The sequence below is a fragment of the Myotis brandtii genome, unplaced genomic scaffold (genome assembly GCF_000412655.1).
Source record: "Myotis brandtii unplaced genomic scaffold, ASM41265v1 scaffold643, whole genome shotgun sequence".
Lineage (NCBI taxonomy): Eukaryota > Metazoa > Chordata > Mammalia > Chiroptera > Vespertilionidae > Myotis > Myotis brandtii.
Genome location: NW_005370478.1, coordinates 188,546 through 214,194, shown reverse-complemented (window position 1 = coordinate 214,194; position 25,649 = coordinate 188,546). Strand labels below are relative to the sequence as shown.

At 49.3% G+C, this 25,649-nt stretch overlaps 1 protein-coding gene and 1 long non-coding RNA gene across 7 annotated transcripts; one reads left to right on the top strand and one right to left on the bottom strand.

Moving 5' to 3' along the window:
* Positions 1 to 1,899: 1,899 nt before the first annotated feature.
* Positions 1,900 to 25,149, top strand: PI4KB (phosphatidylinositol 4-kinase, catalytic, beta). Of its 6 annotated transcripts, XM_014528623.1 has the most exons (14): positions 1,901 to 2,157; positions 5,712 to 5,810; positions 6,830 to 7,766; positions 12,667 to 12,711; positions 15,084 to 15,311; positions 16,118 to 16,345; positions 18,307 to 18,416; positions 18,975 to 19,079; positions 19,296 to 19,419; positions 20,470 to 20,735; positions 23,452 to 23,584; positions 23,838 to 23,958; positions 24,503 to 24,565; positions 24,892 to 25,149. In XM_014528623.1, the coding sequence occupies exons 3-14, from the start codon at positions 6,858 to 6,860 to the stop codon at positions 25,071 to 25,073; spliced, it is 2,514 nt and encodes an 837-aa protein (XP_014384109.1). In that variant the 5' UTR covers positions 1,901 to 2,157; positions 5,712 to 5,810; positions 6,830 to 6,857; the 3' UTR covers positions 25,074 to 25,149. The 6 variants fall into 6 exon arrangements, with proteins under 6 accessions (XP_014384110.1, XP_014384109.1, XP_014384111.1 ...); XM_014528624.1 differs by lacking the exon at positions 5,712 to 5,810 and having other exon boundaries at positions 1,900 to 2,157; XM_014528625.1 differs by lacking the exon at positions 12,667 to 12,711 and having other exon boundaries at positions 1,902 to 2,157.
* Positions 5,891 to 6,854, bottom strand: LOC106723787. The gene is made up of 2 exons (XR_001359502.1): positions 6,776 to 6,854; positions 5,891 to 6,303 (listed from the first exon to the last, which is right to left on the bottom strand). It is a non-coding gene; the product is annotated as an uncharacterized LOC106723787 (long non-coding RNA).
* Positions 25,150 to 25,649: the final 500 nt, after the last annotated feature.

Genomic DNA, 25,649 nt, shown 5'->3' with positions numbered 1-25,649 from the left:
CCCCCCTGCCCTGGGTTGTGGGGGTTCCTCTCCCCCCCGCGTCCCGCACCGCCTTCCCCCGCCCCCACACGTAGGTTCGACTACAAAACTGCCCTCCGGTGGCAGCTGCACCCCGGCTTCCTTCTCCCCCTTTTCCAGCCAAGCCTGGGGTACTTCTCAGCTTTTTGGCTTCCTCTTCTGTTTAGCTCCTCCCTCTGTCCCGGGGATCCCCCCCCCTATCCCTGCTGCCTTTCCCGAATTATGTGGTCTCTCAAGCCGTGAACCCCTTTCGCATCGGACGCCCCTTACAATGTCCCTCCTGTCCGTCCTCCCCGCCTGTGCTCCTGCCCCAAACCTTGCCCAGGGCCGCCGCCTGCCTCCCTTTTCGTGTTTTGCCCTTTTCCACAAAGTCTCTGTGCAGCCCCCGCCCGGGTCCCATTCCCTGAGCTGAAGGCTTCGGCCCCCCTTCCCTTCCGCGCCTCTTCGGGTTCCATTACCGCCCCGCCCACCGGGGGCCCCGCTCCTGGCGCTCAGGGGCTGCCCGTGTCCCTGTCCGCCAGGGTCTCATCGTCCTTCCCGAACTGCCCTTTAGTTAGACTTTAACCGTGACCCGCACCCTCCTCTGGAGCGGTTCGCGATTCCGGTAACTTCCTTGCGCTCCCCCCTACCTCCCCCTCTTCAGTCCTCCAGCCTTTGGGGGTCTCTTCCTGCCCCTCGTCCGGTTCAGGATTTCCAACGCGGACCCCTTCTCCCTGGAGGGGCGGGGTTTTGCGGACCCGGTGACACCTGGTCCTGTGTTTCCTGTGGTCTCTGTGTGCTCTCTGTCCTCCTCTGTTATTGCCACAGACCACTTATTCCAGGACCAGCCAAACCTTGAACTAAGAAGGAATGTGTTGGGGGGAGGGGGCGCCCCGGCTGTCCCGGGGCTTTTCTGGCCGGGAGGGTGTTGGTGGAGGATGGAGCAGTTTGGAGAGGTCCCTGTCGGACTACACTTTGTTGACTGCTCAGGGTCCGCCTCTGGGAGGGATGAACAGTCCTGCCTGGAAACTGAATGACGTTGTGAGGAAAAAAAAAAATTTTTTTAAATTATATAATTTTAGGCTTGTCTTAAAGGGATCCAAGTGTAGACTGTGCTCCCACCCCTGCCCAGATCCCAAAGGCATCCGTGTACTCTCTGGTTGGAGGCGTTCTGGTTTGTTCCCTAAGCGCTTAGGGCTGGGGTGGGCTAGGGGGTAACTGGGAAGAGGAGCCCAGGAACCATGGGAAGAGCTTGTGCCTTCAGCACCAGGACTTCTGGGTTCATGTGACTTCCTACTTGGCCTCTCGAGTGGCATTTTGGGGAAAGGGGCCCACTCTCTAGGCATCAGTGCGATGATAGGCTAATAGCAGGATATGGGTTGGCGGGGGATAGACTCAGTTTATTTTTTTTTTACAAAGCATTCTGGGTTTCTCCGACAAAAGATATTAGTAGTGGTTTAGTTGTCTGGAGAATTTTCCTTTGGTCTAGTCTACATCCACGGGAGTACATCTGTTTGGAAGACAAGCTCCAGGCCTGCTTCTTTCGTCTACCTTGTCGTCCCCGTCCCGTCCCCCCCCCCCCCCCCCCCCCCAGGTGCAATAGTTGCTGAGCTCGTCCTCCTGTACTTGATCCGTAAGTGCAGATTCCATAGGTGGAAAGTATGTTTGTGGCCAAGACCTTTGAGGACGCTAGCTGGAGAAGAGAACTGGAGTGAGTTGGGACGTAGGAAGCTCGTTGCCCCCTTGCATGCCGTGTCTCTCTCTCGGCCTGCGATAGCAAAGAGGACACGTGAAGTTCCACTCCCCTTCCGACTCCAGGCCTGTTTGAAAGTCATCACACAACCTCATCCCACTTCTCCCTTGTCTTTCCTCATTAGCCAGAGTGCAGTCTACTCATTACCTCCCTTTTTTAGGAGCAGCTTTACTCCTTGGAAGCACTTCCGGAGAGAAATCATATTTCCTTGGTTTTCCTGCTTCTCAGAGCTGGGTGCACACTGCATGAGAACATATTTGCTGAACACCATCCAAAGCAGCAAATTGAGATTCTTTGATTTGGGGAAGAACTTTGGGAGGAACCTTTCAGTAATTGGCATGAGATAAGAGAGAACCTAGTCCAAGCCCATGTGGGGCTGGCAGCAGGGAGGATCAGTTCAGAGAGAGGTGAGTGTACAGGTTGCTTTCTTTGTTGTCTGTGTTTCAGCAGAGGCTCCGGAGCTGGCTTGGGCTGTCTGGCTGGAATCTGCTTAGACTAGCTCCATGGCACTGCAGAGAGAGTTCTCAGCCTGATTCAATATTGACTTAACTATCCTGAGACCACTGCCCTCCCTGCCCCCCTGCTGGTAGCTTGAGAATGCCCTCTCTCCTGATGCCAACCTCCCTTGGGGCTTTGAGTAACCACTTACCTGGTTCCTATTAGGGCTTGAGCCTGCTTGACTGCTTGGGCCTTCGTTTCTACAAGGAAAAAGTAGTACTCAGTCTCCCATCTCTATCATTGAGGTCAAGGGGGAAAGATGAGCTGAGACCTCCTTAAAGCAAGGTTTGAATTAGACCTTAAAACATGAGAAGGAACTTCTCAACAGGAGAACAGGTAGCCTAGAGTGATGTGGAGTGTCTTTTGAAGAGCAGCCTTTTAAAAAATCATTATTAAAGGTATATGTGTACTTGGTAACAAATCCAGTGGTACATAAGAGTTATGACGAAAAGCAACAGTCCCTTTCCATTCATCTCTTCTACTCCTTTAGAGTTAACCTCTTAATTAGCTCAGTGTTCACTTCTGAAGGTTATTGCCAGAGCTTTAGATAAAATGCTTGTGTCTCTATTTCTTGATTTATTAGTTGTTACAAAGAGGATTAAGCTCTAGGATTTATACCTCTTGTCTATATGATTATGTCATTTTCATTTAAGGAAGTGATTATGTCATTTTTTAATTTCATTATTAAGGAAACCTTAAATAACATATTTGAACCTCCCTTTCTTTTCCATTAACAATTTTTAAAGAATTCTTATGAGTTTGAGCCAAACTGATGACATACACTGGGGAGCAAGATATCAGATGCTCCCTCTTTTCCATTAACTTTTTAAAAAATGTCTTTAATGATTTTAGAGATGGAGGAAGGGAGAGAGAGAGAGAAATAGAAATAGAAAGGTTGTTGCTCATCCACTGAGCCACGCCGGCTGGGCTCCATTAACTCTAACAGGCTCTCTTAACTACCCATCTTGTGGGATGAAGATACTGGCTCTGCTTTCCCTTTTTCCAATTCATATGATCCATCTCAAAGGAGGAGGGAAGTTGATCTCACCTATCTGTTTGGAGACAGAGCACGAAATCAGATGATCTTTTAAAGGCCATTCTATGAAAATACAGGGACATATAAAAACATGGGGATTGTTCTGAACCAATTCATATTTATTTAGCCCATGGAAAAATATTTGAAGAAGGGAATGGTGATGAACTGGGTGAGGGGATGGAGGGGATGGATTCAGGGCTCTTTACCATCCTGTCCTAGCAGAGACCAGTTCAGTAAATCCTTAAATGGAGGCCATGGAGGGTGGTTTGCATAGAATCTTTTGAGGTGAAGAGAAGTGGAAAGCCAAGTTAAGTGATAACACTCCCTCACCCCAGGGTCCTCTGGAGACATTTACTTCAATGCTCAATCACACAGAACACATGCCTGTAACCCCTCTGCCCTCTACCGCTGCTCTGCTCTGAAAAACCCTCTGATGCTCAGATGAGGATTCCCGACATTGCCCAGACTTAGCCGTTCACTTGCCTTTCCTAGAAGCCAGCTGCTAGGCGGGGTAGGGGAGGCCTCTTCGATTCCCTTCCAGTCTCATTGGAAGGCCAGATCAGGCACCTAGTGCAACATGTGGAGCCTCCTGCGTCTGAATGTCATTGAGAGCCAGGGGAGTCCTTTGATATTAAAGGTTTGGGTTTTCTTCTCTCCGTTTTTACTTATTCTCTGGCTTGTAAGGAGAAGGGTGCTGATTGCAGGACCCGTTTCTTCCTTTTTCCTTTCACTTTCTAGTCCTTTCACTTTAGAATGGTTACTTATCAATGCTGTTTTTTCTTTGCATTTGAAAGTGAAAGAATTGATATTGAGGACCATATCTGGATTTAGATTTTAGAAAACACCTTTCCTATTTTTTATTGTCTACATTTAACAAAAACAACCTACATTCCCTTCAGGACTTCCTCCCCCCCATGTTTGCTTCAGATGCAGGCTCAGAGAGGCCAGGAGGGAGGCCCAGCTTGGCAGTTTCCAGTGCAGAGCTGCTTCTATAGGAGAGAAGTCTGGTTTTCCTGCACCTCTTGACATCATCTGGTTCCTTGGGGAGTAAGAGCTGCCAAATGGGGTTTCTGTTCAGTGGGAAGGTCCCCTGAATACTGTCATAGGGGATTCCTAGCTGAGTCCCAGGGTGAAAGAAATGATGTTATCCTTACCTCTTTTACTGGTGCCAGTAATAACCCCCACTGTGATCACTTGGAGCAGACAACTACTGCATTTCCTAGTGAGATCTGAGACGCTGTATGTGGGAGAATGTCTTAACTTCATTTTCTTTGGAAGTTTGGAAAAGTGGACCTTATAAGGTGTTGGTGACTTGAAAGTCTCTGGTGTAGAGAAAAGGGGAAAGATGTGCCAAGCATAGAGACATTGAGAAGCAAAAGGGTTGTTTGCATAAAACAACTGAAGCTGTCATGTGAGTTTCTAAGTAGACCTAAAAGGTAGTGGTCCCAGTTGAATTAGAATGACCTTCTGGTGCAGAATGCCCTATAGAGGTGTGGCAGGGGATGACTAAAGCTTTCTTCTTATTATTCCTGTGCAACCGTAGTTGCGAGTAGAGACAGATCCATGCAGGCAACCATGCTGGTTCTACTGCTCAGAAGGCACTGCATAATTTGGGGAGAGTATAGTGAAAGAGTTGCCACCTTTTTTACCAATGACAAACTCAGACTGCATCGGGATATTAAATTTGGAGGTGAACTTCTTACTTGACAGAGTTGGGAGAAAAACTGAAGTAGCCTTTTTTGGTGATCTCTGAGAACAGAAGAGTTCCCTCTCTGCCTTCCTGTGAGATTTTAATGCTGATTGCTGGGAGACAGGGAGCGAGACTGCATAATATTGGGCAGATGAAAGTAACCTTGACTCTTAACATGTTAGAGGTATAGGAAGGGGCAGTGGAAAATGGGGCTTTCCAGAGTGACTAGTGCATCTGTATCTGGAGCCTCCTTCCACCTCCACAAAGTATTTGCACCCAGGTTCACTAGGGTCAAAGGTGATGCCACTATTAGTTGTAAATTACCTGTACTCCAGCTCTACAGCAGCCTCTGCCTTTCTGTTGCCCATATCCTTGAGCATGTTTTAGATTCACTCTGTCTGCATTTTTGTGAGGAGGCCTCTGAGCTGACTACAGTCATACTCTTGAGCTGGGTTGATCTGACATTAACAGCGTGCCTCTCCCAGTCCTTACTTTGAAATTTCTTTCTGTTCTGCACTGATTTTCCTGATCTGGATTTGGTGAGCCTCTGGAGAATCATGTTAGGAAGGCAATGGCTTTTGTCAGCAGTGTTCTCTCGCTGAAATTCCTCCCAAGACTCCCTCCAGAGAGGAATTCCTGGTTGTGTAATTCCTGTTCCCCCTGTTCTTTAGATGTTCTAGACCCATGAGTTCCAGCCTAATTTCTTTTTCTTTTCCTTTTTTTTTTTTTTTCCACAGCCCCTCCAGTTCTTGGAGTGTGTATATGATAATGGGGAAAGTAGTGTTGGGATAGCAGAGGGCTGTCATAAATGTTTTGGAAGATTTTCAAACAACGAGGTAACTGTAATTCACTTCCCTTATAATAAACAGTATATGCGTGTGCGCACACACAGGTTCACACACACTGTTTACTAAGCTTTTCAGTAATTAGGATTCAGCTAGCATTTATTGAGTGCTGCTGTGTGCCAGGGACTATGCTCGATCTTTTTACATGCATGAAGTTAATTATTCTGCGTGGCAACAGTGAGGTATAGATATGTTTTTCCCATTTTTGCAGTCGAGGAAACGGAAACTCAGAAGCCACATGACTTGCATAAGTTCATACATTTCATAATGGCAGACTTTTTAACTCCAGCCTATTTGACCCCACGTTCAGACTCTTTCCGCTATGCTTTAGCTGTCACAGCCCTGGAGAAAGAGGAAGTGACATCATGAAGTCAGACAAATGGCACGACTTCAGCAGGGTGGTTGATAGTTGTTTTAGAGGTATTTATTTCTAAATGAAGCTTGGCCTGGTACTGCTTGCCCTTATTCCACGGGAACTTTGATTCTAAAAGGAAAGGTAAAAATGTATCAATAACTAGAAAAATACATCAAGACTTTAATACTAAATAAAGGTGAGATACCCAGGACCTGTGTATGGAGTGTTAATGAGTAAGGAAATACAGTTCAAAGAGGAAAAGAAAAGGGTTATGGGCGGGCATTTAAAAAGAGACATGGGAAGAGCACAAAGATAGAATAGGGACAAAGGAATAAGACCAGAATTGCTTTTCAACCTAGCTGAAGAACTTGTAACCCTGTATAAACAGAACACATATAAAGCAACATTTTGTAAATACAAGTTAGGAACAGAGCCCAAGCTGAGTAACTAAATTCAGAAGGAATGAAGGGGAGGTGGTCAGGGAAAGCTTCTTGGCGGGAGATGACTTTTCATCTGTTTTTGAAGGAGTCCAGACAGAAAGAGAAAAGGTGCCTAGGAAGGTTTCATGGCAAAGGGAAGACCTGAGGATGGCACCACTAACCTATATGTTTATGTGTCTCCCTTTCTGTTCCTTTCTCCCTCTTCCCTCCTGTAGCTTGGAAGCTCGAAGTCTGGCTGTGGCCATGGGAGACACGGTAGTGGAACCTGCCACCCTGAAGCCAACTTCTGAGCCCACTCCTGGTCCATCAGGGAATAACGGGGGCTCCTTGCTAAGCGTCATCACGGAGGGGGTCGGGGAACTATCAGTGATTGACCCCGAAGTGGCCCAAAAGGCCTGCCAGGAGGTGCTAGAGAAGGTCAAGCTTTTGCATGGAGGCGTGGCCGTTTCTAGCAGAGGCACTCCACTGGAGGTGGTCAATGGGGATGGTGTGGACAGTGAGATCCGCTGCCTGGACGATCCTCCTGCCCAGATAAGAGAGGAGGAAGATGAGATGGGGGTCACTGTGGCCTCGGGCACAGCCAAGGGAGCAAGAAGGCGGCGGCAGAACAACTCAGCCAAACAGTCTTGGCTGCTGAGACTGTTTGAGTCAAAACTATTTGACATCTCCATGGCCATTTCATACCTGTATAACTCCAAGGAGCCTGGAGTGCAAGCCTACATCGGCAATCGGCTCTTCTGCTTTCGCAATGAGGACGTGGACTTCTATCTGCCCCAGTTGCTTAACATGTACATCCACATGGATGAGGACGTAGGTGACGCCATCAAGCCCTACATAGTCCACCGATGCCGCCAGAGCATTAACTTTTCCCTACAGTGTGCCCTGTTGCTCGGGGCCTACTCTTCAGACATGCACATTTCCACTCAACGACACTCCCGTGGGACCAAGCTACGGAAGCTGATCCTCTCAGATGAGCTGAAGCCAGCTCACCGAAAGAGGGAGCTGCCCTCCTTGAGCCCAGCCCCTGACACAGGGCTGTCTCCCTCTAAAAGGACTCACCAGCGCTCTAAGTCAGATGCCACCGCCAGTATAAGTCTCAGCAGCAACCTGAAACGAACAGCCAGCAACCCCAAAGTGGAGAATGAGGATGAGGTAAAATCCCTGGGAGGGACAGAGGGGCAAGGTGGCATGGAGACAGGATGTCTGACATAGGGTCACTCTGTCCTTTTCTTTCCTTCCATCTGTTTCATTTCACTGATAAAAGCATGGAATGTTAGAATGGAAAAAAACCTTAGAATTCATGTATTCCAGCTGCCTCATTTTACAAAGGAAGAACTCAGAGACCCAGAGAGATAAAGTGACCTGTCTCAGGTCATAGAGCTAAAAGCAAGGCTGGTACACCTGACTCTGCCAATGTTGTTTTTACTAAACTGCACTGCCATTCCATTAACTCCTTACCTTCTGAGAACTGTGGCAGAGACCCTCCCACCCTGACTTGAGACCTGGGATATCTACCAGAACCTCTCAGAGCAGCAACCATGGGGAGGAGAAGGGACTATATGTGTGAATTTTGTGTGTGCTGGGGAAGGGGAGATATGAACCTCAGCCTCATTCTCCTGACCACTCCTCTTCATAATCCCTCCCTCCCACTCTCTGAAGATCCTGCTTTTTGTTTTCATAAGGGTAAGGTTCATTCCCTGTCACTGAGGCATCTGCAGAATGCCTGCTACCTGCCTTTTTTTAGGGGAAGGGATGTTGGTTGAACTTTCCCAAATCATTTAGGAGAAGCACAAAGAAAGCAGGAAGCCATCCTGGTATAGAGTGAATCACGGACATACCCAGTGTCTGGAAAGAAGACTGAGCCACAGCAGTCGTAGATGTCCGTTTAGGATGCAGAGCAGGGAAGAGATAAGCCCGTCAGTAGGTTATACTCACCTTCCATTCCACATCTGGACAGATACAGGGGAAGTTGCCCAGTGGACAACCAAGTGTCAGTGACCTGGTATCCCAGCCAGACAATGGTGCCCCAGTTCCCCCCTCTGACTCACCACCAGCCTAGCTCCCATCCTGGCTACCAGCCCAGCATAGAAAAGAAGGGAGAAAAGAATGAGGAATTTGCAGTTGTTGGAAAATGCATATAGCCATGGTGTTGGCATCTGTCTTTGTGGGACACATAACCCACCCACAGTTTTGATACAGTGGGACTTCTTTCAGCGAGAAGGAGGACATAGTGACTAAGAAAGGGACAGCATAGGAGGAAGGAGACTATAGAGCTTGCTTTCTCTGGAAATTCAGTATTTTATTATGATCATTTAATAACAGGCTAAAAGAGCTAACATTTATTGAGCACTTACTATGTGCATCATGTGAAGTATTGTACATTTAATCCTCACAACCACCCTAGCAGACAGATTTTTTTTTTATTTTTTACCATTGAGTCAACAGGCTCAGAAAGGCTAGACGATTTGCCCAAGGTCTCTCAACTAGTGTCTGTCAGACTAGACCTCACATCACAGCTGGTCCTCCTAATCAGTCAGCTGACCTGTCTTGGTTATTTCTCAGCATCTGCTTTCCTGGGTTTTCAGCTGTCAGAGTCCATTTGGGGAAGAACAGCCGAGGCCTTAGCCATCTAGGTTTCCACATCCGTGCATGGGCAGAGCCCACCTGTTCTCAGAACTAAAAAGGACCATTTTAATTTCTGGTTGTACTTGGCAGGGAAGCCCAAGGCCACAAAGGGGGCTGTTACAAAGCAAGAAGAATCTTCCAGATCTGGAGAGACTAGGGTCATAAAAGGTTTGGGATTCTTCCTCTTGGGGTCAAGTCTGTAGCAGTAGGAGTGTGAGCACTTGGAAGTGAACCCCAGGTGCCTCTTGCCAGGCTTGCCTTTTCTCTATGTGTTTTGTCCTCATCTTAGCATCAGAAAGGGTGAAGCCTCAGGGCTTTTCTTCCTCTGTGCTAATCCTTAGTCCCTCTTCCTGGCATCTGAGCCCTGCTCAGGTGAGATTATGGGCAGCACACTGAGATCAGGTCTTTTGTGAGAGCCTAAGTCCTCTAGTGTGGCCTCGCCAGCTGCCATTCTTCCCGGCCTGGCTTCTTTATGGTGGAACACCAGATCTAGGAAAGGAAGGAGATAGTACATCCCAGCCTCCTAGGTTATCTGATGCTGGCAGAATGAGACACCCGAATCCACTGCAGCTCCTCAGGAGATGTGCGAGTGAAAGTGAGAGAGAAGAAACATGAATGTCACTAGGAGTCTAAGCATTGGAATCTTCAGCACAGAGGTCTCTCCACATGCCTTTGGCATTTTGAGGATACATCTGTCATTAAGACCTTTGTCCCCCAAATACCAGTACTTCTCCTTCTCCCCTGTCGTGCAACATTTATTCACTCAACAAATAGTTATTGAGCTTGTACACTGTGTAAAGCCCTGTGCTGGAGGCAGTGGAGGATGGAAGATAAAATGCTGTCTTTCTCTCCAGGAACTTATACAGTAATATGGAGACCCCATTATCTAGGGCACTGTTTAGTTTGTGACTCTTGATTTTGTATCCTGAATCTTTACTGAATTTACTAGTTTGAACAGTTTTTTTGGTGGAGTTTCTGATTCTTGAAAAGTTGTTTCCTACATATACGGAAGCCGTACACAGCTTACTAACACTAGGCGCATAACTATATAAGGTCTGAACAGAGACTCTAGATCAGTGGTTCTCAACCTTCTGGCCCTTTAAATACAGTTCCTCATGTTGTGACCCAACAATAAAATTATTTTCGTTGCTACTTCATAACTGTAATGTTGCTACTGTTATGAATCATAATGTAAATATCTGATATGCAGGATGTATTTTCAGGGGTCACGACCCACAGGTTGAGAACCGCTGCTAGAAGGAGACCTGACTGCTTCCATCCCTTGCTTTCCCCATAGGTTCTGAGTTTAACCCTATGCTCCTGCCACCAGTAGAGGTGCTCTGGAGGGTGAGGCCTGAGAAGGCTGCTTCTCTTCTGCACTGATCTCACAGAGACTCCTGTTTTCTTTTAAGGAGGGATCCTTGACACTCTCCCCGACAATCGGCACTCTAGCACTGCTTCCTCCCCTCGCCCGTCCCCAAAGCCCACCTCTTCCAAGCAGTTGTTATCAGCCTAGTCAGGGAACTGGGCTTAGGCAATTTCCCTTCCCATTTATAACCAAATGGTAAATCATTTGGCATAGGGAGGGGCCGAGTTATGTCCTACCCCACACCCTGCCCCACATAATGACTCGCTAGTGGATCAGCTTTGTCTTTCCAGAACTGCAACCTTTGTACAGAGAAATCTGCTGCATGTCACACTGAAAGCCCCAGTGGGCCTTCCAGCCCGATAAGGTGCGGTATCAGCTTCTTGGACGCAGCTTTTCTCCTTGGAGCTGACTCAGTATGAGTGACTCAAGTGTACAGAGTAGGAGAGAGGAGTCGATCATGATATACCTCCCTTCCCCCAAGGCTGTTAATGAGTCAGACAGGGCCTGTCTGTGGGAGAATCAGCTGGATCGTTGTTCATGGAGCCAGTATCCTCCTCCCTGCTATTACTTCCCCCACCAGTGCATGGGTAGAAGTTGAACCACTAAGTCATAATAGACTGGTATCCTCACTGCCTCAGATCTCCTGCTTTGGGAGTGTTTGGCTTGGCTTCTCCCTCACAGTGCCTCTCTCCCCAGATTCTTCAAGGAACGGCCTGACTACAGGACCCCCAGCCAGAATAGAACTTATTATACCATGGCATTGGATTAAGTAGATGCTTGAAATGCTAATTGCAGAGTAAAAGCTCAGTGACCACTGCCCTTCTGCCCTGAGAGCTCCCAGGACTTTGTCTCTTAAGTCCAGGCCCCTCCCCTAACTGCAGGTTGTGCACAAATATTGCCCCTTCTCCCTGCTTTGGGGGAGCTTGTAGCACAGAACCCAGGATGGGCCTGTGCATGAGCTGTAGCAGAGCCACTGAATGAGAGCTGGGCCCTTTCCCCTGTTTTGCTCATGGATCCCAGTAAGACAGGCAAGGTTTAGGTAAACACCCTAGGCTGGGACCAGGACAGCTGCTGCTCAGCTGCTCCGCTTTCTCAGATGGAGTAAGGCAGGACCTCGCTCCCAACTTACGACAGCAAATTGTAGTTGGTTGCCACGTGAAATAGCCTGATAGCAAGCCTGTGGAGGTCTGGTAGATAGGAAGGGTATTCATCCTTTTTTTTTTTTTTTTTTTAATATATTTTATTGATTTTTTTACGGAGAGGAAGGGAGAGAGATAGAGAGTTAGAAACATTGATGAGAGAGAAACATCGATCAGCTGCCTCCTGTACATCTCCCACTGGGGATGTGCCCGCAACCAAGATACATGCCCTTGACCGGAATCGACCCTGGGACCTTTCAGTCCGCAGGCCGACGCTCTATCCACTAAGCCAAACCGGTTTCAGCAGGGTATTCATCCTTTACTCCAGCAGCATCTAGCGCAGAGGTTTCATGCTCATGGGTCTGTGATACCCCTTGTCACATAATTTAAGGTTGGGATGAGGTTTCCCAGGGTGATACTGAGGCTGATTAGAGAGGAGATACACCTGGCACTAAAAGTTTAGCTTTTCTGCTTCCTCCTTGACGTTTCCAAGAAGCTAGAGGAACACAGGATTTCCAGTGTGGGCAGTAAGGGGCCATGCAGCTTGTTCAACTCAGTCCCTCTGTGTGGCCTCCGCAGAGAAGCGTTTGGTTGAGAACAGGGTTACCTCAGCTTTAGGGTTTTGTCCTGGGAGGAAAGTTCCTGCAGGCAAGAAGGGAAGGGAAGAAAGTGAAAAACAGAGGCCGTTGTCTCTTCAACCCTCTGACCCCAGGTCTGAGCTAGCCTTCCAGCATCTCCCTCAGTGCCATAACTCTGGGCAGGCGGCCTTTCTGGGTTGACTTTCTTTCATTAAAGCAGAAAGGTAGAGCTACACAAGAGAAGCAGGTATGATCCAAGTTGGACCTAAATTCTTTGCCTTTGTCTCTCTCCCCTCCCTCCCTGCCCCTTTCTTCTCCCCTTGCCCTCGGCCCTTTCCCAGGAGCTCTCCTCCAGCACCGAGAGTATTGATAACTCATTCAGTTCCGTAAGTGGGGCCAGGCTGGGACTGGGTGGCAGGCTCCCCCCATGGCCGCATTTCCTCTCCGTCCTCAGGTCTTCTAAGTCCCCAGGCCAAGGCTGGCGTGAAAAGGTGCCTTTTCTTCCTGGGAGATCAGCTCCTCCTTCCCAGGCCTCCCAGGCCTGGAGGAGTCCCCTGCCTGTCGCCAGTGCCGTGAGCCCAGGCTCAGTGGAGCTCAGTGATCCTTTTCCCAGGGACAGCTGGGATGCAGTGTGACTTAACCCCCAGCTCCTGGGTCTCTAGATCAAACAGCTGGGAGAGAGGTAGAATTTACCCCTGGATTGATGCCAACAACTGCTTGGCAGAAACCCCCAGGATCCTGTTTCTCCCACCCAGGACCCTTTCCCCATGGCTTCTGCCATCAGACCATCAAATATTTATTCAGTGTTTTCTAAATGCTAGGCCCTGTGCTGGGTGAGCTGATTCCAAAAGCAAACAGGATTTGGTCTGAAGGAAAGTTTTACCTCCTCAGTCTTTTTCTTTTTAGCTTCAACCACATTTCTTCCAGGTCTGAGTTCTCCCCTTTCCCAGCTCCCTGCCCAGGATGTTCCTTAATCACTATTCTCCTTCCTTGTTGCCTCTGGAATAACTCATGACCTTCTGGTCCTACAGGGTCTTGGACCTTGTTCCTGGGCAGAGACGTGAGAGGAAATGCTGGACCCTCTGGGAGTTTGGATGATATTTTTTTAAACATTTTGATTTTGATTTGTCTACCCAATCAGTTTTCTCTGTTCTGTGCTGATCCCCTTTCAATCATGATTCCTATCTCCTCCCACGTGGCAGAGCCTGTATTTGGAGGCCTGGGTCACATTTCAAACATGCTCATGTGACGTAGGGGCCCCCAACCCAAATGCTGGTTTGAAGCTGGGAAGGAATTCTGTTTCTTTAATCTGAAATGACTATGAATTGGTCGGGGTGGAGGATCCTTGGAACAGTGACCATTTGCCACCTGAGTGGGTCACTAGGGGATCAGAATGAATGAAGAAGCAAGTATTCTTCCTTTCTTTCTCTTTCTCTGTTAGGCCCCTGGAATAGTTCCAGGGACCACAGAAGCCTCGTACTATTGTCTTCCTGAATCTCTCTTCAACCCTGCCTCACAAAGCATTCGTGACTGATCCAGACACCCTGTCGCATTATTGTGGGGCCCCAGAGCCAGCCCCTTGCGGGGCAGAGGCTGAGAGATGAGCTGTTCCTTTGAACCTGGCTCTGCACACGTGCAGAGGTGGGCCTGGTCCTGCTCAGCTTTCAAAAGAAGCTCTTCTTTGCAGTTTGAGGGAGTGAGGGTAGACATTCTCAATCAGGAAAATAAGCAAGACACAGAGAGGGAGAGAAAAGTCTGGTGAGTGAAATACTGTTTCTGTGAACAGAGGAGATACTGTTCTTATCTAGCTGAGGGGAGACGAGGTTGGGAGCTGGGTGGCTACTTGATAAAATGCCCTTACGGTAGGAGGACTTAGGGAAAAGAGCCCCTCTTCATGTCTAGCTTAGTCCACCCCACCTCATCCCCCAGACTGACTGCCCTTTCTGGGAATGACTGAAGTGCCCGCATGCGGAGCCAAGCTCACAACAAGGAGCAAATCTGGGGACCCTCGTCCTGAGAAGTAGGGGAAGAGGACCCAAGGAGGAATCACAGAAAAGAGACAGGCCTTCAGGGCCATTGTTGAGGAGTGAAGGGAGCTATTGCTTTCCCCACCTACCTGCCCACACCAGTCTCCCTCCATCTGCTTTTTCTTTCCACATTGATCATCCCCTAATCCCAAGTCTGCTCATCCTCTTCTCATCCCCTGCATGCGCATTGACCTCCTGTAAGAAATCGTGGGGTGGGCGGGGATGCCATGTAAAGCAACAGAAGTCATTTGAATGGAGTGAGTCCGCCTTTGAAAGGGGAGCTATTGACTTGGAGCTCCCCTCCCTAGCCTTGTGGGCTGAGGCTCTGCCAGGGATCCAGGTGGGGAGAGGGACACCCTCATTCTCAAGGTGGGTGAAGCACTTTAGGTATAAGCAGCTCTTCGCTCTGGAGTCCCGTAACCCCCACCCATCTTGAAGCCTTGGGACAGTTCCTGAGGAACTCAGGTCCAGAGAGGAGTGCATCCCAGAGACCTGATTCACACTCCTTTACCCTCAGTAAACAGCTTGTGGAAAGGAATGTGCTGGCTCTTTTACCTGTTCCCAACTCGGTTTGCCAGGGGTGGGTGGAATCTACTAGGCTGAGAGGTAGCTCCTTCCCTGGGGTTCTCCAGACAGATCCCTGGCCTGCACGGCCAGGAGTGACTGAGTGGGAGGGCCACTTTTTGCTGTGGTTTCTTTACCGTCTTTTACTTCCCCCCATCCCTCTATAGCCTGTCAGACTAGCTCCTGAGCGAGAATTCATCAAGTCCTTGATGGCGATCGGCAAGCGGTTGGCCACGCTCCCCACTAAGGAGCAGAAAACACAGCGGCTGATCTCAGAGCTCTCCCTGCTTAACCATAAGCTCCCTGCCCGAGTCTGGCTGCCCACTGCTGGCTTTGACCACCACGTGGTCCGCGTGCCCCACACCCAGGCTGTTGTCCTCAACTCCAAGGACAAGGTAGGTGGGCTCCACTTCATGGTTGTTCAGGGTTTGTGTCTATGCCTAGAGATGCCCGACCAGCATCCTAGACTCCTTCCTGGTTCGTGTGCACGTGTCCACCTTAACTTTACTCGTGGGTGTGATTCTGAGGCCTTGTTCCCTGCTTGGGCTTTGTTTCTCTGGAACACAGAGGCCTGGTCTCTCCAGCTCACCTCTTGCCATGTCTCAGGAGAGTCACTCTCCACCTCTCTGTAGCCCTCTGTAACTCATTGGCTTTCCAGATATAGCAACATAAGAATAGAGAATATTTTGTGTCTAAGACTTTTTCTGAACAGAGTGGGCAAGGAGAAGGAGAGATTATGCCTTATTCACATTGGAGAGAATTAGCAAAGTTTACCTGCTGGTTGGAATAGTATTAAAGGTTCAGGTTTTTCTTTTAGAAGTAGTGAAGATAGAGCCCTGCTTGACACAGTGCCCCGCTCTTTCCCGGTCTTTGTGTCTTTAGGACAAGCCCCGAGAGGCTTCCATGCCTCTCTGATGGGTTGTAACTGATAGTTTGGAATGGTTTGCCCAACTGCATCATCTACACATTTTGAAACTCAGCTGAACCATTTTGAAGACTTGGGTGCACTCTCTCACCCAGATTCTTTATATAGGTGTTCATAGGACAAGTTCCTCCCCAATACGGCATTCATAGTGTCAGGGGACTGATGATTGCGGGTTGAAGCTAGGAGCGGGCAGCAGGAAGAACTGTGTTAACAGAGTTGCGATTTGGGGGACAGTGGTGCAGGTGAATTGCAAATACTGTTCTCACTTTCTCCCAGGCTCCCTACCTGATCTATGTGGAAGTCCTTGAATGTGAAAACTTCGACACCACCAATGTCCCCGCCCGGATCCCTGAGAACCGAATCCGGAGCACACGGTCCGTAGAGAACCTGCCCGAATGCGGTATCACCCATGAGCAGCGGGCAGGCAGCTTTAGTACTGTGCCCAACTATGACAACGATGATGAGGCCTGGTCCGTGGACGACATAGGCGAGCTGCAGGTGGAGGTGAGGGAACTCACAGAGGTAATACTGGGGCACAACACCTATTCTCCAGGAGCTTCTGGTGTATTTGAGACAAGACAACACCCTGAGGCAGGCTGAGGCAAGCGCACAAATGAGAGGGGCAGGTAGTGTTGGGTATGAAAGGGGAAAGCTCTGAACAGCTCTAGTCTGGAGTAGATTCAGGTAGAGCTCATTTTCCAGCAGGAATGTAGGTTAAATGTAAGGAGGAACTTCTAAGCTGAGGAAAGAGAGAGAAATTTAATCAAAATATTTATTGAACACCTGCTATATAAACTTGTTTTAGAAAAGCAGAGAATGGTAAATTATACATTTGTCCATTCACTGAAGAACTGTTTATGGAGGGCCTTCTTTGTGCCAGCCCTGAATGCCGCGTGCTAGTGAACAAGACCTGGCCCCTGCCTGCAAGGAGCTTCTGACCTAACTGGAGAGAGTAGACGACTGGCCAGTAGTGTGGTGTGACCCAGGTTATGCTGGAGAGGATGGGGAATTATGAGAGCACTTGATGGTGGGGGTAGCACTTACTCCAGACTTGGGGGTGGACACACCTCAAAAGATTTCCTCAAGGAAGTAATATCTCAGTTGAGGCCTAAAGATGGGTTTGAATTACCTATTCAGGCAGAGGGGTTAGCACATGCAATGACTGGAAGACGAGAGAGCTTGGCTCGTCTTAGGACCTGGAAGAAATTTTGTATGATGTGTGAAGTGGTGACAAATGAGGCTAGAGAGGCCAGGATGGGCCAGATTGGAGGCAGGATCCTGTAAGCTGTGGGAAGAAACTTAAACTTTATTCTGGGGTTGTACGGAGCCAGGGAAGGATTTTATGTAGGGTTGTGACACAACTTTGGGGAAAGACAGACTGTCCTTGAGCTTACAGTCCAGTTGAGGAGATTGGACACAGATTGTACAACAAGTGATGAATGGAGTTGAGGACAAATGCTCTGGTACAAAGGAAAAAAGAAAGGAAGGGACTTGATAGTTAGAGGGAGAAGGGGAGATTAGATTGAAGAAATGGTCCTGGACCCTAGTCTGGAGAGAGTCTGTTCTGGACCTTAAGGGAGAATAGTAAATGCATCCCTGGCCTTGGGAGCTCTCAGTATAAGACTGAAAGTTCTGCTTGGCCGGTGTGACTCAGCAGTTGAGCATCCACCCATGAATTAGGAGGTCACAATTTGATTCCCAGTAGGGGTAGGTTTGTGGGCTTGATCTCCAATAGGGGCGTGCAGGAGACAGCTGATTGATGATTCTCTCTCATCACTGATGTTTCTATCCCTCTACCTCTCCCTTCCTCTCTCTGAAATCAATTAAAAAAAAAAGTTCTGCCTTCTGTGATGGTCATAGCAGTGGTTTGCAAACTTGAGTGTGCTGGGAGTCTTCTAGAGAATTTGTTAAAAATTCAGACTTCCAGCCTGGCTGGAATGGCTCAGTTGGTTGGAGCATCATCCTGTATACAAAAAAGGTTGCAGGTTCTATTTCCAGTCAGGGCACACACCTGGGTTGCGGGTTCAATCCCTAATCAGAACACACATGGAATCGATGTTTCTCTCTCACATCAATGCTACTCTCTTTCTCTCCCTGTCCCTCTCTCTCTCTTCCTTCCTCTCTCTAAGCAGGTCCTTGAGTGAGGATTAAAAAAAAAATTCAGATTTCCAGATCCATTCCCAGTAATTTTAATCCAGATTGATGGTTCCATATGGGAATATGGTTTTAGTAGCATTCAGATGTTTAAGAAACACCACTGTAGGGCCTATGTGAGTGCCTCAGCAGTTTGGGGTCCAAGTGATCAGGATGATATGTAACCAGGGGAGGGTTTCTGGAGCAGACTTAGGAAGAGGGGAATGATCATAATCTGCAGATAGAAAACACTCCAGGTGATCTGTGGAGGAGGTGAAAGAAGCGAGACCTGTGCCTAGCGCTTCTGACCTACCATTCCCTGCTCTCCCCAGCTCCCTGAAGTGCACACCAACAGCTGTGACAACATCTCCCAGTTCTCTGTGGACAGCATCACCAGCCAGGAGAGCAAGGAGCCTGTGTTCATTGCAGCAGGGGACATCCGGTATGGCCAGACCACACTGCCTCTCATTTTTCATCCCTCTTTAAGGCTCTGCCTGTCTCTTTCTCCTCTTCTGTCAGCCTGTGTCTTTCCCTTTCCTCTCTCTTTACTCTGTCCTTGTTCTGAGGCCACCAAACTTGAGGCAGTGAAGGGGCAGGTGGAGAAATTACTAGGCTACTACAGAAAGAAATTAAATGTTAAAAGGACTCCAAAGGGATGAAAGCAGCAGAGGGAGGAATTAAAGCAGCGTTTCTCAGAGTGGGTCCAAGGATTCACATGTTAGAATCGGGAGAGATCTTGTTGAAAATGCAGATGCTGGAGCCACAGCTGTTTTGAACCAGAATCTTGGTAGAGGAATGGGAGGGCCTGGCGATCATCATGATTCCAAACCATCAGGTTAGCAAAAAGGTATCAGTGGCGTGTGTCCTCCACGAGTCTCTCAGCCCAGGTTTCTCTCTGTGCCTAGAATCAAGGAAATAGTGCAGGCAGTACTACCACAGACAGGGACATGAGGCTCTGGGGTAACTCCTCCAAGCAAATGATACCATTTCTTCCTGCTAGACGGCGCCTTTCGGAGCAGCTGGCTCACACCCCCACAGCCTTCAAACGAGACCCAGAAGACCCTTCTGCAGTTGCTCTCAAAGAGCCCTGGCAGGAGAAAGTGCGGTGAGTTGGGTGGGAGGCAGGTGTCTCTAGACCTCTCAAAGCTTGGAGACAACTGCAGGAACTCACTGCACCATCCCAGTGTCCACTGGGCTCCCCCCAAATCCATCATGCCCCCAGGCAGCCCCAGTCCTTGCCTTGTGGGGAGTTGGATTTGGATTTTTGGTAGAAGCTGTGTCTCTGTCATCACCTCTTGACACCTTTTGCTTCTTTATGCAGGCGGATCAGAGAGGGCTCTCCCTATGGCCATCTCCCCAATTGGCGGCTCCTGTCAGTCATTGTCAAGTGCGGGGATGATCTTCGGCAGGAGCTGCTGGCCTTCCAGGTGCTGAAACAGCTGCAGGTAAGACAGGGAGAAGGAAGGGGACTCAGCTCACTGCAGCCCACCTGAGGGGACCACACAGGTTGTTCAAAGGAACTCTGCTGAGGACAGCTTCCTGCTCAGGTCTAAACTGGATGTAGATTAAACTAAAGCTGGTGCTTTCTTCCCTATTTTACTCCCCATGCAAGTATAGCCACAGAACACAGCTCCACAGCAACCTCTTGTGGCCCTTTTGTGATTTGCACCCGTTCTGATTCCCGAACTTCAGGGCGCTGGCTTTGTCCTTTAGTCAGAAACTCCCAAGTGAAAAACTCATAGCCACAGGCAGCAGTATGGTGATTGCCAGAGAGAAAGAGGGATGGGCGGAGGTAGAAGAACTTAAAGGGGGATAAATTATGATGGAAGGAGACTTGACTTTGGTGTGAACACACAGTACAATATACAGTTGATATATTACGGAATTACACCTGAAACCTATATAATTTTATAAACCATTGTCCCAGACTTGGTGGCCTTTCAGTCCATCAAGTGAGTAAAATCCATTGAGGATAAGGGAGTTTTTAAAGAAAACCTATATAATTTTATTAACCAATAAATTCAATAAAATGAATAAATAAAAACTCCCATCTGGTCTTTGTAAATGGGTTGCAGTGTGCTGAGATGTCAGTCCCCTGAGCCTCTGGGTTGGTCACCTGCCAGCAGCTTCACCTGTTTAATCCAGTTCTTTATACAAATATTTTCATTTTCTGGAGAAGCTTTCTGTGGACCTAAATCCTTTTCCCTGTTCCTTGAATTTGAATTAATAGCTCCCACTCTCGCTGCTTGGGTGGTTTCCTGTTCTGCCTTCTGGGGACTATCTACCTATGAGATGCCTTTCGCCATATACCTCCCTGTGTCTTGTCAGAACCTGGATTTTCTTTTAAAACTCCCTGGTCCTCAGTGGGTTTTACTCACTTGATGGACTAGAATCCAAGGCCACCAGGGCTGGGAACTGTCCAAGGTTAGGGATAGAGGGCTTTTCGCCCCTCCCCCAACTTGAATGAAAGATGATGGTCCTGTGTCTCCTCACAGTCCATTTGGGAACAGGAGCGAGTGCCGCTGTGGATCAAGCCATACAAGATTCTTGTGATTTCGGCTGACAGTGGCATGATTGAACCAGTGGTCAACGCTGTGTCCATCCACCAGGTGAAGAAACAGTCACAGCTCTCCTTGCTCGATTACTTCCTTCAGGAGCATGGCAGTTACACCACTGAGGCATTCCTCAGTGCCCAGCGCAATTTCGTGCAAAGTTGCGCTGGCTACTGCTTGGTCTGCTACCTGCTGCAAGTCAAGGACAGGTAGGTAAATTCCTGACCCTCATCCTAACCTTTTTTCCAGGGTTATCTCTGTCCCTTCACGTGTAGTTTTCGTATACTCACCACCACCTTCCACTGCCAAGACGTAAAAGATGAGACAAACAACATGTTTTAAGCAGAGACAGACATGTTCACATGCCATTAAGCCAAAGAGACAGACTGACAAGTACTAGGGTAAAGGAGCGAGATATGAAGGATTTATGGGGAGAAGCAAGGGTTTGAATGAGCAGGCTCTTAAAGGATGAAGGAGAACGAGGGCAGAGGAAGCTGTGGGGGAAGGACACAGAGTTCCAGAGGAATAAGTCAGTGTGAGTTAACACTTGGGCTCCTGGCTCTGACTGGGGAGCTCAGTTGGTTAGAGTGTTGTCCCAATACTCCAAGGTTGTGGGTTCGATCCCCAGTCAGAGCATATACAAGTATCAACCAATGAATCCTCTCTCTCCCCACCCCCTTTCTCTCCCTCTTCTCTCTCTAGAATCAATAAATAACAAAAATTACAAATTTTAAGAAAAGTTTGGGCTCTGCGGCCTGGCAGGAGAATAGTAGGCAGCGATGTCAGACAGGTGAGCAGAGGCCAGACTAGAAGCACCTGCACAGTGAGGCTGAGGGATTGTACTTGGCAGGTGAGGAATGACATGACCCAGTCTTTGTTTACTGAGTGCACCCTGTGGCACTGAGTGAGGTTGGGTCTAGTTAGGCCTTTAAGCAACAAAGCAGGAGGTAATGAGTCCTGACCCGAGGGAGGTGGTAGTGACTGAGAGCAGAAAGGAAAAGATAGATATGAGAGGCATGGTGGAGACAGAGTTGAAACTCCCAACCCTGAAATCTCCTTTTATTCCAACATACAATTTTCAAAACGTTTAAGTATTTATTGCTTTCCCCAGAGCTGCCATTTCCAATATCACATGACCGTTCTGAGGCCCAGCTTCCCACATAAGTGAACACAGCGTACAAAAATAATTCCACCCAGACGTGACTCAGGGTCTGCATCCTGAATGCTCCTGTGAGTTGCACCTCACGGGCATGGGCAGCTGCCCTAGGAAGGCAGAAATACAGTGGCCTGAGCTTTCAGAGCTCCCGGACATGGTAGCACTTTAGGATCTAGCCAGCAGAGCAGCTTGTCAGAAAGCTAGCATCTATTACTAGTAAGTGCATGCTCGGCCTGACGTGCTTTATTGAAACCAGCTGAAAACACTGTCAGACAGGTGTTTCCTATGAGGGGACTGGCGGTCAGAGCTTTCAGAACCTGCACTCACTCCATCTGGTCAGCCCTACAAATGAGTCCCGTGGAGGCTTTACATTTGAGGGCTGAAGGAACATGTAATTGTTTATAAGGAATTTGTTTACCAGCTTTAGACCAGTGGTTCTCAACCTTAGCCGCACATTAGAATCACCTGGGAATCTTTTTAAAATCCTGATTTCTGGGCCTCATCCTCCGGAAATTCTGTTTCTTTGTTATGGGGTGGGGCCACAACATTAGTAACTTTAGACTGTCCCTAAGAGTCAGGGTTTTGAATCGAGGGCACAGCCTAGAACTGAGCCGCAGGTTTGAGTAAATGGGGGCAGGGAAGCAGGTGCTGGTCAGGCCTGTGGCTTTCCTTCAGGAAGATATTTGGAAGGTCAGAGTTCATCCTTTAAAAAAGGGGGAGAGGGGAACAGGCAGCTGAGAAACCTTTAATAGTAACTCAAAAAAGAACAGATGTAGTCAAGCCCTGAATGGAATCAGCCAGTGGAAGGAACTGGCAACACTGCCCAGGGCTCCGCAGTGGAAGGTTAGGATCTTTAACTGCTTCAGAATGCGGGCCCAGCTATCTCCCGCTGTTAGAGAGAGAACCCCTCACTGCTCGGGACCTTCTCTCAAGGTGTTTCCTCACCTGTAAAATGAGAGGTGGGGCTAAGACGGTGAGAATCTTTCTGGCTCTTAAGAGTGTGCCTTTGTGGCTAAATTTGTAGTGCTTCCCAGAGTAGAAAGGACTCAGGTGGGACTGGCTCTTTCTGTCCCTCCTTTTTGGCCACTCAGACCAACCCCAGAGAAGGTGGCCTCAGACCTGGAGCTCAGCCTAACAAAGCCTCTGTTGACACTGAGGCTGGTTATCCTGAATGGGCCAGGCCTCACATGCTTAGCATGTTCATTGTTCCTTCTCCTGCTGGTTATTCATGTCGGGGTCACAGACCTGGACTCATCTTTATTCTTCCTGCAGCTGGCTCATCCTTTCTTACTGGGGTGACTTATCAGGTAGTTACAACTCGCCCTTGAAGCCCCCACATTATTTTACATTTAAACTCTTCCCAGCCTGCCACTCCCTTCTGGTGGGGCTCACAGGTAAAAAGGTTCTGACTGAGGCCCCCGAGCCAACTGCTTGGCCTCTGTGACAGCTGGTGGGAGCCTCAGAGGCTTTCTTCCCTTGCTTCTGGGTTTTCTACTAGGTTGGGACCAGTTTGAGTGATAGAATTACAATCTTAAACTATTAAGTTGTCAATAAAAGCGATTTCAGACCCCACAGCCTGTTAGCAGCTTACGTGCCCGATTTCCCGTTTCTGTTGCTACTTTAGGTCGCAGGAGGTTGGACTGAGTTACAGGCAGCAGGAAACATGGCAGGGGACTTCCCCGCCCGGTGTCATGTGGCCAGTGTTTCAGCTTGAGGCTGCCACCTCACACTGACTTATACTGCCTCTTCCTCTCCTTTGCCCTCCTCAGACACAATGGGAACATCCTTTTGGACGCAGAGGGCCACATCATCCACATTGACTTCGGTTTCATCCTGTCCAGCTCTCCCCGAAACCTGGGCTTTGAGACGTCAGCCTTTAAGCTGACCACAGAGTTTGTGGACGTGAGTCAGGAAGGAGAGGTGCCTCACTGTGTTCTTTCTGTCATGGGAGGGGGAGCTAGTGGGCTCCCCCCAAATTACGGACAAACAGAACAGAAATGGCAGTAAGTCAGGGTGAGGCTGGTGTCCTAGGAGGCTTCCTGCCTGCTGAGAGAGTTGGGAAGTAGTGGGGTTTGGCATGTTTGCCCTAATGGAGGGAGTTCTGGCTGGGGGTACGCTGAGCCCTTATACCCACAACTTTCTCCTCCCCTCACAGGTCATGGGCGGCCTGGATGGTGACATGTTCAACTACTACAAGATGCTGATGCTACAGGGGCTGATTGCTGCTCGGAAACACATGGACAAGGTGGTGCAGATCGTGGAGATCATGCAGCAAGGTGGGGCTGGGGCGAGGCAGGGGTGGGGACAGGGCTGTGCCCAGCATGGGATTTCTAGGAAGTACATTCTACCTCAAGACCCAGGCGGGCAGGGGTTCCCAGCTCTGACCCAGCACCGTTTCTCCTTTGGGACATGCCTCCTGACAGAGCTAGGTCCTGGGGATGGACGGGCGGAGGCCCCAGAAACTGCCTCCTCGGAGAGAACAGTCTCATCTCCAGCCTCTTGGTCCCTCCCACCACTCGGCTCTTCACCAGCTCAGGTGTTTCCAGTCACCACTTTCCTCCCCGCTGGGCTTTGACCTCCAATTGCCCTGTCCTCAGGCCCCTTCTTTGTCCCGATACTCATCCCTCCTGCTCTGAGTTGAGTAGTTCCTCACCTGTCACCTATCCATTCTCACTGTCCTGTCCTCACTGCGTCATCTAGTCTTTTGTCCCTTCACTCCCAGCCTTCTGGGCCCTTGTCCTAACCCCACTCCTTAGGGGTGCAGTATACAGCCATTCTGAGCAGCCAGTCTCCTCCTCCCCACCCCACCCCACCCCACAGGTTGTCGCCGTTGCTCAGGAGCACCCCTGTCTGGCCCCATGACGACGGTGGCCCAGGTCATCTGTGAGTGTCAGACGTAGCATAGGCAGAGCCCTGCAAACCAGATAAGTGCCCAGCTCAGGGCCCATTCCCCAGGACCTTTTCCCAGCCTTCCTCTGGGTCCTAAGACTCTGCCCACTCAGCTATTACTGGGGGAGATGTGGTGTTGGCCCCCTGCCCTCCTCTACCCTCATGCCCTCACCTAGAGAGGGGTTTTGGAGCGTGGCATGAGGATGGGTGCAAGCAGAATTGCATCCACATGCTCAGGGGTCTCTAAGGTCTTGCTGTGGCTGTTACCACTGGCCCTCCCTCCTTTCTGCCCATGACCCTCTGCCCTTCCTGCCCCCCAGGTTCTCAGCTCCCTTGCTTCCACGGCTCCAGCACCATCCGCAACCTCAAGGAGAGGTTCCACATGAGCATGACTGAGGAGCAACTGCAGCTGCTGGTGGAGCAGATGGTGGACGGCAGCATGCGGTCCATCACCACCAAGCTCTACGATGGCTTCCAGTACCTCACCAACGGCATCATGTGACACCCTCTCAGGCCCCAGCGCGGTGGGGCATTCAGGGGACCCTCCCTGGGAGAAACCCCAAACCAGGAAACCCCACCCATGGAGATCATGCAGCAAAGTTCTCAGCTTCCTTGCTTCCAGGGCTCCAGCACCATCCATAACCTCAGAGATTCCACATGAGCATGACAGGAGCAGCTATCAGCGCCAAACATCATGTGACACCATCCTTTCTCAGGCCCTGGATTGATGGGCATTCAGGGGACCCTCCTGGAGGGCCCTTATTCAAGAATCCTAATTTATCCACCCATCCACCCAAGGGAAATGGAAGGCAAGAAATACAAAGGATCATGTGGTGACTGGAGAGCTTGCCAGGGGAGAGCCAGCTGTGGGGTCCAGGCTTGCTGGGGCTTCCCTGCCCCCTGTGGTGTCAGTATTACCACCTGAGGGACTCCAGGACTCACTGCCCCCCAGAGGAGAGAGGTGACAAATGTGAGGGCACTGGGCCTTTCTTCTCGCCAGGGTCCAAGAGGTTCTTTCCACAGGCCATCTTCTTAATCTGTTCTAGGTCCCAGGAAGGGGAAGAGTGGGTTCTTGGTA

What these genes read in the sequence shown, in the direction of transcription:
- PI4KB (XM_014528624.1), top strand. Translation starts at nt 6,858, where the DNA reads ATGGGAGACACGGTAGTGGAACCTGCCACCCTGAAGCCAACTTCTGAG. An exon ending in TTGATAACTCATTCAGTTCC is followed by an intron (nt 12,712 to 15,083) that starts GTAAGTGGGGCC and finishes ATCCCTCTATAG; the next exon opens with CCTGTCAGACTAGCTCCTGA. An exon ending in ATTGCAGCAGGGGACATCCG is followed by an intron (nt 18,417 to 18,974) that starts GTATGGCCAGAC and finishes TCTTCCTGCTAG; the next exon opens with ACGGCGCCTTTCGGAGCAGC.